General features: G+C 36.1%; 3 protein-coding genes across 11 annotated transcripts; all 3 read right to left on the bottom strand.

Annotated features, from left to right (window-relative positions):
• Positions 1–680: 680 nt before the first annotated feature.
• On the bottom strand, positions 681–9,049 carry LOC115962509 (putative pentatricopeptide repeat-containing protein At5g37570). 8 transcript variants are annotated; one of them, XM_031081359.1, is made up of 4 exons: positions 8,808–9,049; positions 5,074–8,692; positions 3,027–4,045; positions 681–1,637 (listed from the first exon to the last, which is right to left on the bottom strand). In XM_031081359.1, the coding sequence occupies exon 2, from the start codon at positions 8,601–8,603 to the stop codon at positions 6,852–6,854; it is 1,752 nt and encodes a 583-aa protein (XP_030937219.1). In that variant the 5' UTR covers positions 8,604–8,692; positions 8,808–9,049; the 3' UTR covers positions 681–1,637; positions 3,027–4,045; positions 5,074–6,851. The 8 variants fall into 8 exon arrangements, with proteins under 8 accessions (XP_030937219.1, XP_030937221.1, XP_030937220.1 ...); XM_031081361.1 differs by having other exon boundaries at positions 681–3,150; positions 3,232–4,045; XM_031081360.1 differs by having other exon boundaries at positions 681–3,123; positions 3,232–4,045.
• Positions 9,050–10,336: 1,287 nt separating this feature from the next.
• Positions 10,337–12,564, bottom strand: LOC115963312. 2 transcript variants are annotated; one of them, XR_004085793.1, is made up of 3 exons: positions 12,067–12,564; positions 11,138–11,594; positions 10,337–10,734 (listed from the first exon to the last, which is right to left on the bottom strand). XR_004085793.1 is itself a non-coding variant. In XM_031082273.1 (3 exons), exons 2-3 carry the CDS (start codon positions 11,309–11,311, stop codon positions 10,546–10,548), a joined length of 363 nt encoding a protein of 120 aa, XP_030938133.1. In that variant the 5' UTR covers positions 11,312–11,594; positions 12,061–12,562; the 3' UTR covers positions 10,337–10,545. The 2 variants fall into 2 exon arrangements, 1 of the variants encoding a protein (XP_030938133.1); XM_031082273.1 differs by having other exon boundaries at positions 12,061–12,562.
• A 1,017-nt stretch (positions 12,565–13,581) lies between these two features.
• On the bottom strand, positions 13,582–15,140 carry LOC115964442 (embryogenesis-associated protein EMB8-like). The gene is made up of 3 exons (XM_031083752.1): positions 15,097–15,140; positions 13,990–14,266; positions 13,582–13,788 (listed from the first exon to the last, which is right to left on the bottom strand). The coding sequence occupies exons 1-3, from the start codon at positions 15,138–15,140 to the stop codon at positions 13,582–13,584; spliced, it is 528 nt and encodes a 175-aa protein (XP_030939612.1).
• Between the last annotated feature and the right edge of the window lie 244 nt (positions 15,141–15,384).

Raw genomic sequence — 15,384 nt, 5'->3', positions numbered from 1 at the left:
ATAGAATGTTTTCCCCTTCACTATATTTCTTTGGTTATCTATCTTTGTGGGGGAGTCATGTTTGAGCTCTCACTTTCTCTAAAGCAACAATTACTAACCTGTGCAGTACATGGAATAGTTTAACAAAAGTTATATATATATATATATATATACACACTAGTCGCTAATCTGTGCAAAACACGGTAAAATTACTATAAATGAAATTTAAAGAAGCATTGAATTATAAAGTGATGTTATTTATGAGTTAAAAATATTTACCAACTCAACTATTTTCTTTAATATAAAGATTGTTGTACCAGTAAGATTGCTTACTTAATTTAATCTGAACCTTCGGTTGTATGTTTATGGGAGCATATCAACTGCAATTGGCGAATAGACCATCTAAAGCCAACTCAGAATCCAACTCATTGAAACCAAAGTCATCTCACCTTATTTGTGTAACAAAACAATCTCATCCTGTCATAGATTAGACACAGTCCGGCAGTCCTTTGTCATTGACTCCACATCTCCTTCATCCCTGAGTCACCCTCACTCCTCTACTAGATCTGATGCTGGCAGCCATTTGCTGGAAAGCACGGACATGTCATTTTGCCTGCCGTGTTCTGATAGAAACTAAGAAAAGAAGAGAATAGAGTAGTGAACTAGGCCTCCTAGAGAGAGAGAAGAGAAGAGAAGAAAGAGAATGAATAAGGAAGTGTGTTTGCTTAACTTTCTAAATGAATCGTTACAATGAATACATAATTCTTCTTATACTACTCACAATTAAGTTACAGTTATGATGCTATGTTTAACTAATTGATTCTTCTTATCTACAGTTATAGCTAACTAACTAAAAGACAAGCCAGCTCATCACTAACTAACCAACTTCCAACTGACAGTGACAACTATAACCATAACTCCTACCATTCCCTTCCCCTTAAGAGAGACGTTGTCCCAAAGGTCAAAATTCAATTTCACTTCACTGCTGCACCTTACACTGCTTCACTTCACTGCTGCACCTTACGTTGCTGTACATTTACACTGCTGCACATTGCACCTTCACTTCTGCACCTGTACTGCTGTACATTTAACTGCTGCTTACTGCTGTCCAACTGCACAATCCATGAATCAGTTACATTACCAAAACTCTTCAATTAGCTTCTCCCCACCCCATCAAAGGACCTTGCCCACAAGGTGGGGAAATTGGTGTTGAAGTGCATACAGCGATTCCCAACTAGCAGCATCTACAGACTGACCATGCCATTGAAGAAGGACCTCAGTGATGGTCCTAGTTCTCAATTGTTTGGACCTAGTCTGAAGAATAGCAATAGGCTCAGGGTTAAACAAACCCTCAGCATCAACAAGAGGTAAGGTAGGAATAGAAATCACTTTATCACCCAATTTTAGCTTCAAGTAGGAAATACGGAAAACTAGGTGAATTGAGCAATCATCGGGTAAGGCAAGCTAGTAGGCCACCTGGCCAATCCTCTGAAGAATCTGGAAAGGACCATAATATTAACATGTACCCAACATCACAGCCTCCCAAGGCCAACACATTTAAGTCCATCTTGAACTAATTACCCTGTATCTTCAAGGAAACTGCATGACAAGACCCTTGTGTTCTCAAGATTGATCCATTAGCTACCTTTACTTCAAAACTATCCTCAGTGGACAAAAGAAAAGAAACATGTGTTAATAACAAGAAAACATTTATAATTAGGATAAACACATGTTAATATCAAGTATACTAGCATAATACTAATTACTAACTCCAACTCCCCAACTTCAAGCAAAAAGCAGCACATCACTCATCATCATCTAACACAATGGTGCCTAGATCCACATCCATAAGCATTGGGCAAGCTGATGCAATTTCCACAACCCCATCCAAAACAAAACACATGTTATCTTCCTATTGGAAATTGAAGTCTAAGGCTCCAAACATATTTGGAGCCCAAGTTTGTACTTCTCAAAAAAATCGGTGCTAACTCCTTTAGACCAAAATTCTATTTTACATATTATGCCAAAATTAAATAATACCTCTATCAATGGAATAATGGATAAAAACAAAAACCTTAATTCGATCAAGAAGTGTGTGCATTTAATTAAAAAGAGAAAGGGATAAGGAAAGTGAAAGCGCTAAAATATGCAAATGAAGCAATGCAACTAAAGAAAGAGATGTACCTTGTCATTAAACAATACAAGAAAATCATATAGAAACGACAAAGAAAATACTTTCAAGCTAATTTTAAATGGAAGCATATTTCTTCAAATTTCGATAAAATTTTCTCATTTTCTTCAATTGATTGAAGTTGGAGTCAGCAGTTGAAAACGTATAGGTCATTGAAGACAAACCCAAATCAAACCCACTACTGACTATTGAGTCAGATCCCAGATCTGGCCAGCCCAAACCTAAGTTGGTGGAGTGGTGGTGTTGCATTTCTAGTTCATGAGGTGGCATATTTTCTCTCTCTGAAACATTTAAGAAGTTCCACACCACACAACATTGTTCCTGTCTTAAGTCATCATCAACATTTTCATTATTGGCATTGAAGAAATCAAAGGTTTAATGATGACAAGTGCATTTTACATGGACCCCACACCCTTTTATGAACGTCGGAAGACTTTCACCTCCATCAGGAGAATCTAAATTACACACAACCTCAACGTGATTCAGTTTAGATGGATTTGAGTCATTCAATTGCTTTTGCAATTCCCGATGAGATTTCGAAAATAGCCACAGATGATCACAAACTTCTTTGTGAGGAAAAACATTGATGCTTATTTTGCAGCCATTGATTTTAAGGTAAACTTGACAAACAAATCCACCTCTCTATGCCTCCGGTCCAAAAGCAATACAGAAAGCAAATTTTGGAAATCTTGGACCAACCCAAAATGATATGGAATGTCCAACACTGTGATGGTTGAACCACTTTGGAATATCAATTCTAGGTAGAATAAATTTACAATCAATGTCCTCATCTTCAGATATAGAGCGTTTAGCTTCAGATGCAAACTCATCAAAGAGTAGGGAAGAGAGAACAAACCTATGTAATAATCGGTTTGATGACTGTGGATCAACTGATATGTCGCTTCTTGCACCTTGAAAAATTTTACTGGTGAAATCCCTAGAATTTCTTGAGCCTGCTTACAATTAGCAAATAGAAGAAACTGCAATGTAGCATCGTAATGAATTTGATTTAGGTAATGAAATTTTTTATTTATAACTTTAAGAGAGAGAGAGAGAGAGACCTGGCTTAATGAGCAGCTTAGTGACTGAATTCAGGGATTTACAGTTCATTGCACACACTATTCTTATGGATTGTGGAAGCCTTGGAATTTTACGAAGTTGCATGCAATTTTTTATTCCAAGTCTTCTTAATCTAGCAAATCTACTAATGCTTTCAGGGATCATACGAATATTGGTTCCATCTAGATATAGATATTTCAATTCAGGAAAGTAATCAGGCATCATTAAAAGATCTAACTCAGTTAGATTTTCACAGTTGTTGAGATTCAGATATTCCAACTTTAGAAACCCATATTCAGACAAGCTACCAAAAGAATGGTATGTCAGACTTCTACCAATCTTCAATTTGGTACAATGGGAAATCTCTAAAACACTAAGATGTTGCAATTTATAGATGCTATCCGGAAGATCCATAATGCTTTGACAATAACTTAGGTCTAACTTCTCAAGCCTAGTGAGATACCCAATTGATGAAGGCAACCCTTTAATACCAGTCCTTGACAATAATAGTGTTCGTAAACTTTCCATTCCTGGCAAAATACTGGGAAACTTCTCGAGCATTAAGCAATCACGGAGATCAAAATATTGAAGAGATCTTAGCATAAGGCTTCTTGGAAGAGTTTGAAGCTTTTCACAACCTTCGAGGATCTAGATTTCAAGCTTATCAAGAGATCCAACCAATTCATCAACCACAACTAAATTTTTACACTTAGAAAGGTCCAATACCTCTAAGTTTGGGGTGCACAAGGCAGGAAATTCCATAATGGATTAACAGGATCCACACTTAATATATTTCAAATTTTCTAATGGGATCCCCTGTATAAGGAAAAAAGTCAAAATTTATCTTAAACTTTAAAATAAAATTTAATAAAAGTGTAATTCATAAACACTAACAATCATACCTGCCTGAATGGCTCCTCTAATGCAATGCAACTATATGGCATGTTGAGTTCAACAAGTAGATGAGGACAAAAAGTGGATGGCAAAGGAAAAGAATAATCAGGCCAATCTAGCAACCTTAACCCACTGGGGAGATATTTCCTTATTCGCAATGTACAAATACAATGCGTGAGGCCCCAACTATGACGGGAATCTATTACAACTTGGCATTTAGGTACAAATAAGTGCATGCGTTTTAATTTAACTTTCAATATCTCTTTAGTAATTGTTTGGATATATTCAGACTCAGACTCGCTGCCTATCACAGAGAAAAAGAAGCATTAAGAGTTAAACTAGCTGGAAACAAAAATACAAAGATGAACTAAATTCAAGTTTCCTAGTTGTGTGTGTTACAACTTGCAACTAACATATTATTAATTAAAGTAAATGGAATTTAAGCCTTAGATTTGAGAGCTCTCTCTTTTTTTCTTTTTTCTTTTTTTTTTTTTTTTTTTTTTTTTTTTTTTTGGAGGTGGCTAAGAAATTAGTTTAAGCTTTTAGCAAGTAGTCACGTGAACACTTTGGTTAGTTGAGGAAACAAACTATTTGCTAACCAACTTCTGATACTTTTGTTTTTTGTTTCTTTTTGATGAATTAAACCACTTCTGATACTTGAACTTAACTTTGAAGAATCTAGTTCCCTGTTGTTGCTAGCCTGGGTTGTAGGATTTTGTATTTGGTCTGGAAGGAGAATTTCTGCTTGGCTTCAGTTTTGATAGTTTAGCATGAGCCTATTGTATAGCTTTCTCATTTGAACAATTTGTTTGTTTCTTAGGCTCCCTTTTTCCTAAGAATCGGGGTGTAACTGTGTTTATGTTGTTCAATGAATTGATCTGATTTATCATATAATAATAATAATAATAATAATTAATAATCATAATCATAAAAGCAGAAGTAATACATACCCAATTTTGTAAGTCAATCCAAACAAATTTGCAACTTCAACTAGAGCTGCCCTCCACTTCCGAACCTTTTCCTTGAAGTTTCTTTCATGCTCAGCCAGTGCTAACCCATACTTCCCTGATTGTTTACATACCTCTGATGGATCCACTTTGTAAAAGACAGGTAGAACCTTCTGACCTTTCTTAAGACACTCGACAAGTTCATCCAAGCACCAAGTGGAATTTGCATAGTTTTCAGAGAATACAACAATTGAAGACCTTGACGATTCAATGGCTCCGAGAAGTATGGGTGAAATTTCTTCTCCCCTTTCAAGCTCAGCATCATCTTTGAATGTTGGACAAAGCCTAATATAAATGGTTTGTAAAAGAATGGCCGGTATCTTCACCTCTACGGCTTAGGAAGACATCATATTTCCAATAGGGAGTGGAAGAAGAAGATGAGGCTCCTTCACTGGTCTGCAAAGCCATTGGAATCTATGACTATAAGCAGAAGAGAAGACAGAGACAATCAACGGTGTGATTAAATAGGAATTTTTAAGATATGAGTAAATGCATGCGGATTTTTTTGTCTTTTTGGGCCAAAGAGCAATATGAGGTGTGAAGCTCTCTGCTTACGCCCTCACTAACACAAATTCGCCTATCAAGTTCTAACTGTTAAGGAAATTGCTAATTCCAATTTAGCAAAATCAGAACCTATCTGAACGCGTTTGATTGGGAAATTATCTTAACCAAATATGTTCAAATTAGAATCGAATTAGAGATTTAGGATTCGAGGATCAGCGTAAATTGACTTGGGTGGTCTTAGTGTCATACTAACCAGGAGATGTTTTGTTCTATTACCCCTAAACCTAAATTCGGCAAAGTAAATGCTTTTATGACAATTTGCATAGTTTTACAGTTCTCTTTCATCATTCTTCTCTTGCTCAGCCTTCCCTTGGGTGTTATAAACAGTCAATGGCAGATGATGTTATAAGAGTTCTTGATTTGAACTCCACAGAGGGAGAAGTGGCAGAGAGCTACATATTGATGGCGGTCTCTGATTTTTATGCTGTGAATGCTAATTATTGAACTAGACTGAGTCTTTTTACCAGGGATTTCAAGGATTATGTTGTTGAGCATGTACAGGTAACTATAATCCTCACACACATCCTAAAAGGCTAAAAGTACAGATTTTTTATATTTTGGTAGAACTAAAAATGGTATTTATCTCTTTTGGAATGGGAAAGGCATCAAAAATACATATGCATACATGCACAAAGAAGACTAATGTTCCAAGTAAAAAGAGTTTGTTAATTCAAATTATGTGAACAAAAGAATGTAAAGGAATACAAAAATAATAATAATATGATTAGTAGAAGTAGTAAAAGATGACATGTCAACTAAGGAATTAACAAAAAATGACATCAAACATTATATACATGTGTGTGTGTATACAAAAATTGAAACGTAACATTTACTGTTGCTACCCTTCTTTTAAGCTACATTAGTGTGGCATGTCATCATTTCTTTAAAAAATATGTATATAAAAGATGTTTACACTGCAACTTCTCCCAGTGACCATGGGAGAGGAGGATTTCAGTATTTTTCTGGCAGAAAACTGCTGCTGCAATTCTTTGTTGTTGGGATAACAAGACTGTGAAATCGATCAGCCCTTGCACTTCTTTTTTCTTCATTTAATTGATGGAAAGGCTCTTCCAATAGGATCAGCACTTCACCGATGTGGCAGCCTCAAGATCATGGTATTGAGGAATTGTGATTCAGTCATATGATGAAACTCATTCTCATGAATTAATGCAACTATGACCAGTTATTTTCCTAACTCCTCTTTCCTTCATCTTCTCCCTCACAAGAGAAACATCTGACCACCGATCTGCTGCTGCATAGATGTTGGACAAAGACACATAATTACCAGCATTATGTGGCTCAAGCTCAAGAAGGCGAGCAGCAATAACCTCCCCTAATTCAATATTGCAATGCAGCTTACAGGCCCCAAGAAGTGCACCCCAAGCACCAGAATGTGGCTCCACAGGCATTGAGTTTAGAAGCTCATAAGCTGCTTTCAATCTCCCTACCCTGCTAAGAAGATCAACCATACAAGCATAATGATCAGGAGAAGGAACTAAAGAGTATTCATATCTCATCATTTCAAAATAGTGCCAACCCTCTTCAACAAATCCAGCATGACTACATGCTGACAAGATGACGGTGAAGGCCACCTCATCTGGAACCAGCCCTTCATTTAGCATCTTATTGAAAAGGTCAACAGCTTTCTTCCCATGCCCATGATACGACAACCCTTGTATCATGGAACAATAAGAGATTAGGTCCTTTTTGGGCATCTCTTCAAACAACTTCGTTGCTCGCTCCATGTTTCCACACTTGGCATTCATGTCAACAAGAGCCGCAGCTACATGAGGTTGTTGAATATCCATTGTGCTTCGGCTCACATAAGAATCAACCCATTTAGCCAATTCCAAATTACCAATTTGAGAACAAGCAGACATCAAGCTCACCATAACAAACTCATCAGGCTTTACATCCCTTGAATCCATTTCAAGGAAAACTTTCAACGCTTCGTTAGGCTGACCACTTTGAGCATAACCCGATATCAATGCAGACCACACAAAAATATCCCTTTGAGGCACCTGCTCAAACAAAAACCTTGCAGACGCCATATCACCTGCCTTTGCATACCCATCAATCATGGTAGTATACGAAACCACATTCCTCTCAGGCATTTCATCAAACATCCTCCTCGCACCCTTCAAGTCACCCAGTTTCACGAGGCCACAAATGATAGCATTCCAGGATGCCACATTCCTTTGTGGCATTTCATTGAACAACCTCTTTGCCTCTTCTAAATCCCCAACAGTTATATACCCAACAACCATAGCCGTCCATGAAACCACATTTCTGTCAGACATATCATCGAACAGCTTACGAGCACTAAAAATATGTTTACATTTCCCATAGAAGTCAATCAAACTAGTGTTAACAAAGAGATCCCCTTCAACCCCGCACCTCAATGCCGACCCATGAAAGGCACTCCCTAAGCTAACCTCACACTGGGTGGAACACGTTTTAATGATCGACGGGTAGGTGTAGCTGTCAGGCACACCACCCTCTCTCTTCATGCGAACGAAGAGTGAAACAATGTGCATGAAATTAGAGTTTTGAGAATAAGCTCTAATGAGAGAGTTCCAGAGGAACGTACTGGGTCTTTGAACGCGGTTGAAGAGGGAAGTGGAATAGGAAAGAGTGGAGAGGGAGAGGGAGATGAAAAGGGTGATGAGAAAGTGGTCTTGCTCGAGGCCTTTACGGATGATGTGGGCGTGAAGTTGGTGGAGGTGGAGAGAGGTCTTGCAAGACCTGAGGAGAGTTGGGATTGAATTTGAATTTGAATTGAAGGCAGTGGTGGTGGTGGTGGTGGTAGTGGCAGTGGCTTTGGCTTTTGGAAGGCTACTGCTATTGCTACTGACACCGGAGAAAGAGAAGCAACGGCTAGAGTATTGACATCGCCGGATAAAAGCCATTCACCTCTCCATTCACCTCTCTCTGCGTTCTCCGTCGCTGTCGTTCTCTCTCTTCCTTGCTTACACTCTCTGACTTCTCTGGTTTTTATCTTTAGAAAATAAATAAATAAATAAAAACTTTAATACTAATGGTAATTACATGAAATTATATATATATATATATATATATATATATATATATAAGAAAAGCAAAAAAGAACTTACCCAAAGCTGTACTTGGCCGGAGCTGCCTCCTGAAGCGGTGAAGTTGAGCCACCGCCGACCCTTTCTCCCGGTCTCTCAGTCTCTCTCTCTCTCCCTCTCTCGATCTCTCACTCTCTCTCTCTCTTTCCCCCTCTTTCTTTCTCTCTCAGTTAATCGGCTTCATCAACATCTGATCTGAGGGAGCCCAGGTATGTTTTGTTTTCTCAGTTTAATCGGTGGGTGGAAGACCTGGTGGAGGAGAAATTATAACATCTACACGGTTCTTCCACGTATTTAAAATGGTTAGTTGAAAATTTTTTTTAAATAAAAATTAATTATTAACTCAGTAATTTTAAACAAGTAAAAAACTTTTAATGAAATGATAAACAAGTAACGTGATCCTTCAAAGAATTCTATAATTTCTAATAGAAGTGGGGATTTGTTTTGTTTTTTAGCGGACAGGAGAACGACATCGTTCCATTTAATTTATTTCCTTTTTTTAATTAACATTTATTAGTTTTTTTAAATTAAAAAAAATATATATACATATATATATACACACTAGACTCTCTTTTATTTTTTATTTTAAGAGTAAAATAATTTTTAAAAGTGAAATAAAGATAATGTTTTAATTTTAAGATATTTCTGTACTTGATAAAAGTTTAAAAGTCTAAAACTTAGGAATTTTTAAAAAATAGTAAATTTCTTTTTTAACAGGTTTGTGTTTTTAAATTTAAAATTATTTAAATAAAAAAATATGCTTATTTTTTATTTTGGGTTTAGTGAAATACGGAATAATGTTTAAAAGTAAGATAGAGATAATGTTATAATTTTTAGGATATTTTTGTGTTAGAGATTTTTTATTTTTTTTTTTTCCCTTTTTGAGAGGAAAGACTGAACTTTTATTAAAAAATTCTAGCTAAATAAGCTTGGATAATATTAAGAAATTGTGATGGTACATCATTCATCTACACAATAAAGTTTGAGATATGTACAACATACTTGACAAGACTGTGAGTAACTTTATTACTTTCTCTCTTAACTTGAGAGTAATGTAATTGATTAAAAAAAAAGAGCAACGTAATTGATTGATTAAAAAAAAAAGGCAGCGTCGCACATCTTCAATAAGCAACCCACTGTATGACAGAACATCTTTGTCATTGATCAACCTTAACGTTAAAACCTGCGAGTCTCCATTAAGAACAGCTTCTCTAATACCAATCTCTGATGCAATATAAAGGGCTTTGGAGGCAGCTACATCATTTTTAAATGTAAAATTATTTAACTAAAAAATAGGGTTAGTTTTTAGAGTTTAAGAATTTGTGTGATGATATTTTAATACACAAAATGAAGAAATCTAAATAGGGAATCTTATTATATAAACGGCAGCACTTAACAGAGGCATAATGGATTACTAAATTAACTATATTTAAAACTTAGAGAATTGAAATAATAAAACTAAAACTTAAAGGACTGAAATAACAAAATATGAAATTTAGAAAATCAATTTTGCATTTTAAGCTTAATAAATTTATAAAAAAAGGCAAGAAACTAAAATTATAGCTACAACAATTTTCGCAACAATTAAGTGGACAATTTTTTTACTGATTCTCATTTGAACCCGCATAGTTTGTGGTGAAATAATTTTTGAGCGTCATTCAAGCTAATCTGTGAGGTCATCAGCCCTTTTTATCTGGTCTGAAGAAAGATGGTCAGTGTTTAAACCTTCTCCACCTGATATTCCAACTTTTTCTTGGATCTAGGCCTTCAATCCTGTTGAAACATCAGTTATCCGAGCAATATCAAGAAGTCCATTCAAATTTAAGTTTGTGCCTCGTGTATGCAAAATTCCAGTTACAGCAGTTGTAAGCTTTTGACGAACATCTTCTGGAACAGCATCTTGCAAAGCTTTCACAACTGTCTCTCTTTGATCCACAGCAGTCAAGACCTGGACATTATTATAAAATAAATGTCAAAGAATATACCCAATTATGGTAAGCAATGAAGTGACAGTAAATACATGTTAGAAATTAGCATTCCCTACCAAGTACCACAAGTCACCAAGGAGCCAGTAGAAATCCTCCTTTTTTTTAATTAAAAAAAACAATGCATACTATCAAGTAGCAGGTAGAAATGTCTTAGAAAACAATTAATTTTCTATATAATTTTAATTGATGTGACTCCGTAAAAGGTTCTTATTCTCCCTTCCAAGATAGATAATGTGAGTCTAATCATCACAGGCCAGATGAAAAGTCAAATATCAAAAGAAATCAGATATTCTAAGCCTTGATATGATTGTAGAAGTGACATCATGTCAAAAATAACAAAGAAATGAGAATTCTGAGCCTTACCTTCTGTTTTTTTTCTTCTGTTAGAGTACCAGGCATGGTTATATCAATCATATTCATAACCACTTGTGCTGTCTGTAGCCCTTGACCTCTTTCAGCATCTACCGAGCTGACTTCCTCCTCTTTGACCAATTCTGAATCAACAGAGCTAATCCGCTGCAAAGCCCCATTTTCCATTTCTTGCAGACCTGCATCTTCAGCTTCCAAATTTTCTTGGGAATCTCGTCTGGAACTTAAGCATAAACTAGCAACAGTGTCGCTATCTTCAAGCGTACCCTTTATAGGATCCACAGAGTATCCATTCAATGCGTTTGGCTGAGTAAGATCCGAGAGCTTATCAACCTCATCATTCTTATCAGATGATCTGCTTTCCACAAGAGCTAAGCCTTTTGAAGGGTTTCACATCTTTTAGGAGAGGATGGTGGCCCTTCAGAAGTCCCAGCTCCACTGCTGTCAGCCACTGCACATCCCCACATTAGAATATCATTTGCAAGAATGCAGAGTTAAATTCCACCAAGTTTTTCAGCAGGGGGTTTTAGTAGAAATAAATAAATAATAATAACAATAGCCACTGTCATTGCCATTATCAACCACATCTTCAAGAGAGCCAGAGAATCATATTAAGAGTATCAGACACTAGAGAAGATGCCCCATATTTGTCAAGATTGAGAAGTTGGAAATAGCAGAAAATTTAACCTTAAAAGCTTGTTCGTGACAAATCATATGGAGTGAATTCAATTAGGGTTGAAAATTGAAAGGAAAAACTTAACTGTATTCTTTTCTCTTTATTAGTTATTACACATGCATCTAATGGATCTTGAACCCATGGCCTCACTCTTCACATTGCCCTTATAAGGAAATGATGTAGCATTGAGCTAGAGCTCATTAGAAACATAACTGTACGTTCTTCATAAAAAAATACTAACCCTTACCTATGGAGGCCCTGATCCCAAAGGTATCACCAAGATGCATTAAATACATACATGCTTTGGCCTGAAAATAGTATAAAGACTATAAGAGAGTACCAAATAAGAATCAGGTTTGACTATCTGGAACATTACATGATGGTCATAACTCTACAATATCTAGATTGAATATTGAAAAGGGGGTGTATGATTTCAGAGCATGGCTTTTACCGATGTTACCATTAAAAATCCAGCAATTCATGGAGCAGCATGATAGTGTAGGTAATGGGGTGCCTACGTAAGACTTGGCCTCAGCATAGAATCCCATTAAGTGAGAATTTCCCTATACAAGACTTGGTCTTAGCACCAAAAAAAAAAAATTTACATACAGATTCATAAGGTTCAGTTAATGCAAAAAATAATCAAAAGTGAGACTTTCATGAAGGTCTAAGTTAAGACGTGAAAAGTATATATAAACTCAATGATCAACCCATATCAAACACTTAACCTGGACTAAAACAAAATATTGCAAAGAATCCAGAATATATTATATGCTTATTATTGCTTAACCTCAACATGTTTCTTAAAAGTTATATATAGATTATAAAGCAATAAAGTAAGTTTAAGCAACCGATATTTCAAAGGGAAGTTATATAAATTTTTTTTTCTTTTTTTTTTTGGATAAGTAATGAAGATTTTATTAAAGGAGAAAAAAGTACTTTGTGTTCACAATGAGGAGCACAAAGTACCGAAAAACAAATACAAGCAAACCAATTAGAAAGTCTAACAGAAGAATGAAAATCAAAAATCAAAGTACAATGCATAAACTCCCAAGCCCGAGACCAATCAAACAAAATCCTGATATGCAAGGACTTCAATTGGTCAGTAAGACAAGAGGAGTACTAAAAAAGGCTATTACCTCAATCGTAAGTTGCTGGCACCAGGTTACGACAGATGTGCCACTTGCAACAACAGTAAAGGGCAAACAAGAACACAAGAGCAGGCTTGTAAACAGATTTTCTGCTATCAAGCCTCGTGGGATAGAGAATAGTGCTACCGTCCCATCATCATTCTGATAAATTGATGGATTTACAACTAGTTAGACCTTTTCTCATACTGACAGGGTGTTGGGGTGTGGGTTTGTACTATAAACAATATTATGAATATTTAATGAAAGATTTTTTGAAGTATTTCACTTGGTCAAAACTTAAGGCTTTGCGACTTTGATTACTGACAAAGTTGAACAACATAGCTCATTGCTCTATTGTTTCCAACAGAAAACAGTTTACAAAATTTTCTTGGAATAAATATTTACACCCTTTTTTTCTTTCTTCTCTCTTTTTTTAAAAAGTGAAACTAGGGAAATTTTAGCACGGCTCCAAAATAAGTTTTAGTAAACCGTCACTTTTAATTGATTTTTTTTAACCAAAAAAGGCCAAGAATTGTTGAAATAAATAGAGTATCTATAGGAAGATTTATAAACAGTTAACAGATGCAGACATGACTAATCTAATCCTAAACAAAAATTAAAGCATGATGGTATTAAAGTTTGGTAAGTTTGATCTGTATAAAGAGAACAGGAATCTTCACATTCCCAACCACGTCTCTTGTGCTAGACTCTGAATAAAAGTATTCTAGTACCTCAAAACCATAAGATATCATAGATATTGCTTTTTCAAAATCACAAACAGACTTTGCCAATAAAGCCTTCTCCACGTCAAACCCTTTTGCTTTGCCTTGAAATAGTTCCTAGAAGTTAAGTAGACATTAAAGATAAGTTATTCCCAATTAAAAAATTAAAAATAAGTTATTATACTTAAATGGTGGCCAACACAATTCAAAGCATACCACATCAATGATTATGTTTGTTCAACATTAAAACAATGCAAGAATGGAGCGGCATAAAGCATTTGAACCAAAATAGACAAAAGATTGAAAGCAATCACCAACCTTATTAGATCTTAGAATATCTATCAATCCACCAGTGAGCTTCTGATCAATGGCCATGTGATAAGGAGAGAACCTTGTAGCCTCCTCTAAGTTAAATGGATTGTCTATGCATGTGGCAGCTATAAGAGGTGTATTCTCTCTAGCTTCTGCCAAGTACTCTGTCAACATGTTTGCACCATATTCCCAGCCAACGGCCATCAATGTAGTCCATGGCCTTGCCTTATAGATGAACTGTATAGCTGTGGAGACATCATCACTGTCAGCAGCTGTAAATAACCTACAGAAAATAAAATAGTAAAGAAGCTCCTACTATCAACACATTCAAAAGAAACCTGTATTAGACAATTCTCCTGTCCATGAACTTGAGCATGAGATTGATTAAAATTTACCATGAAAACAACTACTTTGAAGTAAAAGTGGCAAGGTTTCCTCCCATGCCCACACCACCGAATTTTGTTACAAAAAAAATTTTAAGAAAAATGTCAGTCCTAATCCACCCCACAAATCTGGAATGTGATCCCTCATTGCTTGATGTGGTGCATTTGGCGGGAAAGGAATGCTAGAAACTTTGAGGGGTGTGAAAGGACCTTTTAAGATTTGAAACTGCAGTTTTTTAGAATCTTGTTTGAATGGATGACGAGTTAGGGTTATTTTCTTCTTCCAACTTACTAGATTTTAATGATCATTGTAACTTTAGAGTTGAATTGTGGCGCCAACAACCTTGTAAGTTGTAACTCAACTAGCACTTTCCAGTGTTTCCAACGAAAACGTCCACAGTTCAAATCCCCCCTCCCCCAACTATCAAATTATCAAAACCTTTATAGGGTTTAATCGTGGGTGTACTCCATGTGTACTTGTTTTATAACCCAACTCTCAGCTCAATAATTAAAACCCATCATGCCATTTCAAGATAACCAATCACTCTAGAAGCTTACCACCATAAAGGACAGTGCAATTTACAAATAGATTGAACAACCACATAGTTATGTGCTATTATTAAACCATCACTGATATAACTCCGGCATTAACGCCAACATATAAATACATAACTACTATACCAAAGTTGAACAGAATTCAAATACTTAAACAAGCTTAATCAGTACTTACCGCGCCGTGGTGAGAGGTGAACCGGCACAACCCCTCGGATTCATGACTACTGGAAAACAACCACGGTTGAGAGTGAGACCTCACAATCTTGTCCATGCTACCCTGAGGCGAGCCAGGGATCCTACGCCAGTCGCCACAGATGGAGATTGGAGACACTTCAATTCGCGGTCAATTTTGTTTTGGAAGAAAGTGTTTTTGTTGCTTTCTTTTCCCACACTAAACGGCATGCCGTTTATAATTTTTTTGAATAATAGAGATAGACGGCAATGGGTGGGTGGATGGATTAGT

This window comes from Quercus lobata, chromosome 10 (assembly GCF_001633185.2).
Source record: "Quercus lobata isolate SW786 chromosome 10, ValleyOak3.0 Primary Assembly, whole genome shotgun sequence".
Lineage (NCBI taxonomy): Eukaryota > Viridiplantae > Streptophyta > Magnoliopsida > Fagales > Fagaceae > Quercus > Quercus lobata.
The sequence above is the reverse complement of the archived record's forward strand: the minus strand, read 5'-3'. Positions and strand labels throughout refer to the sequence as shown.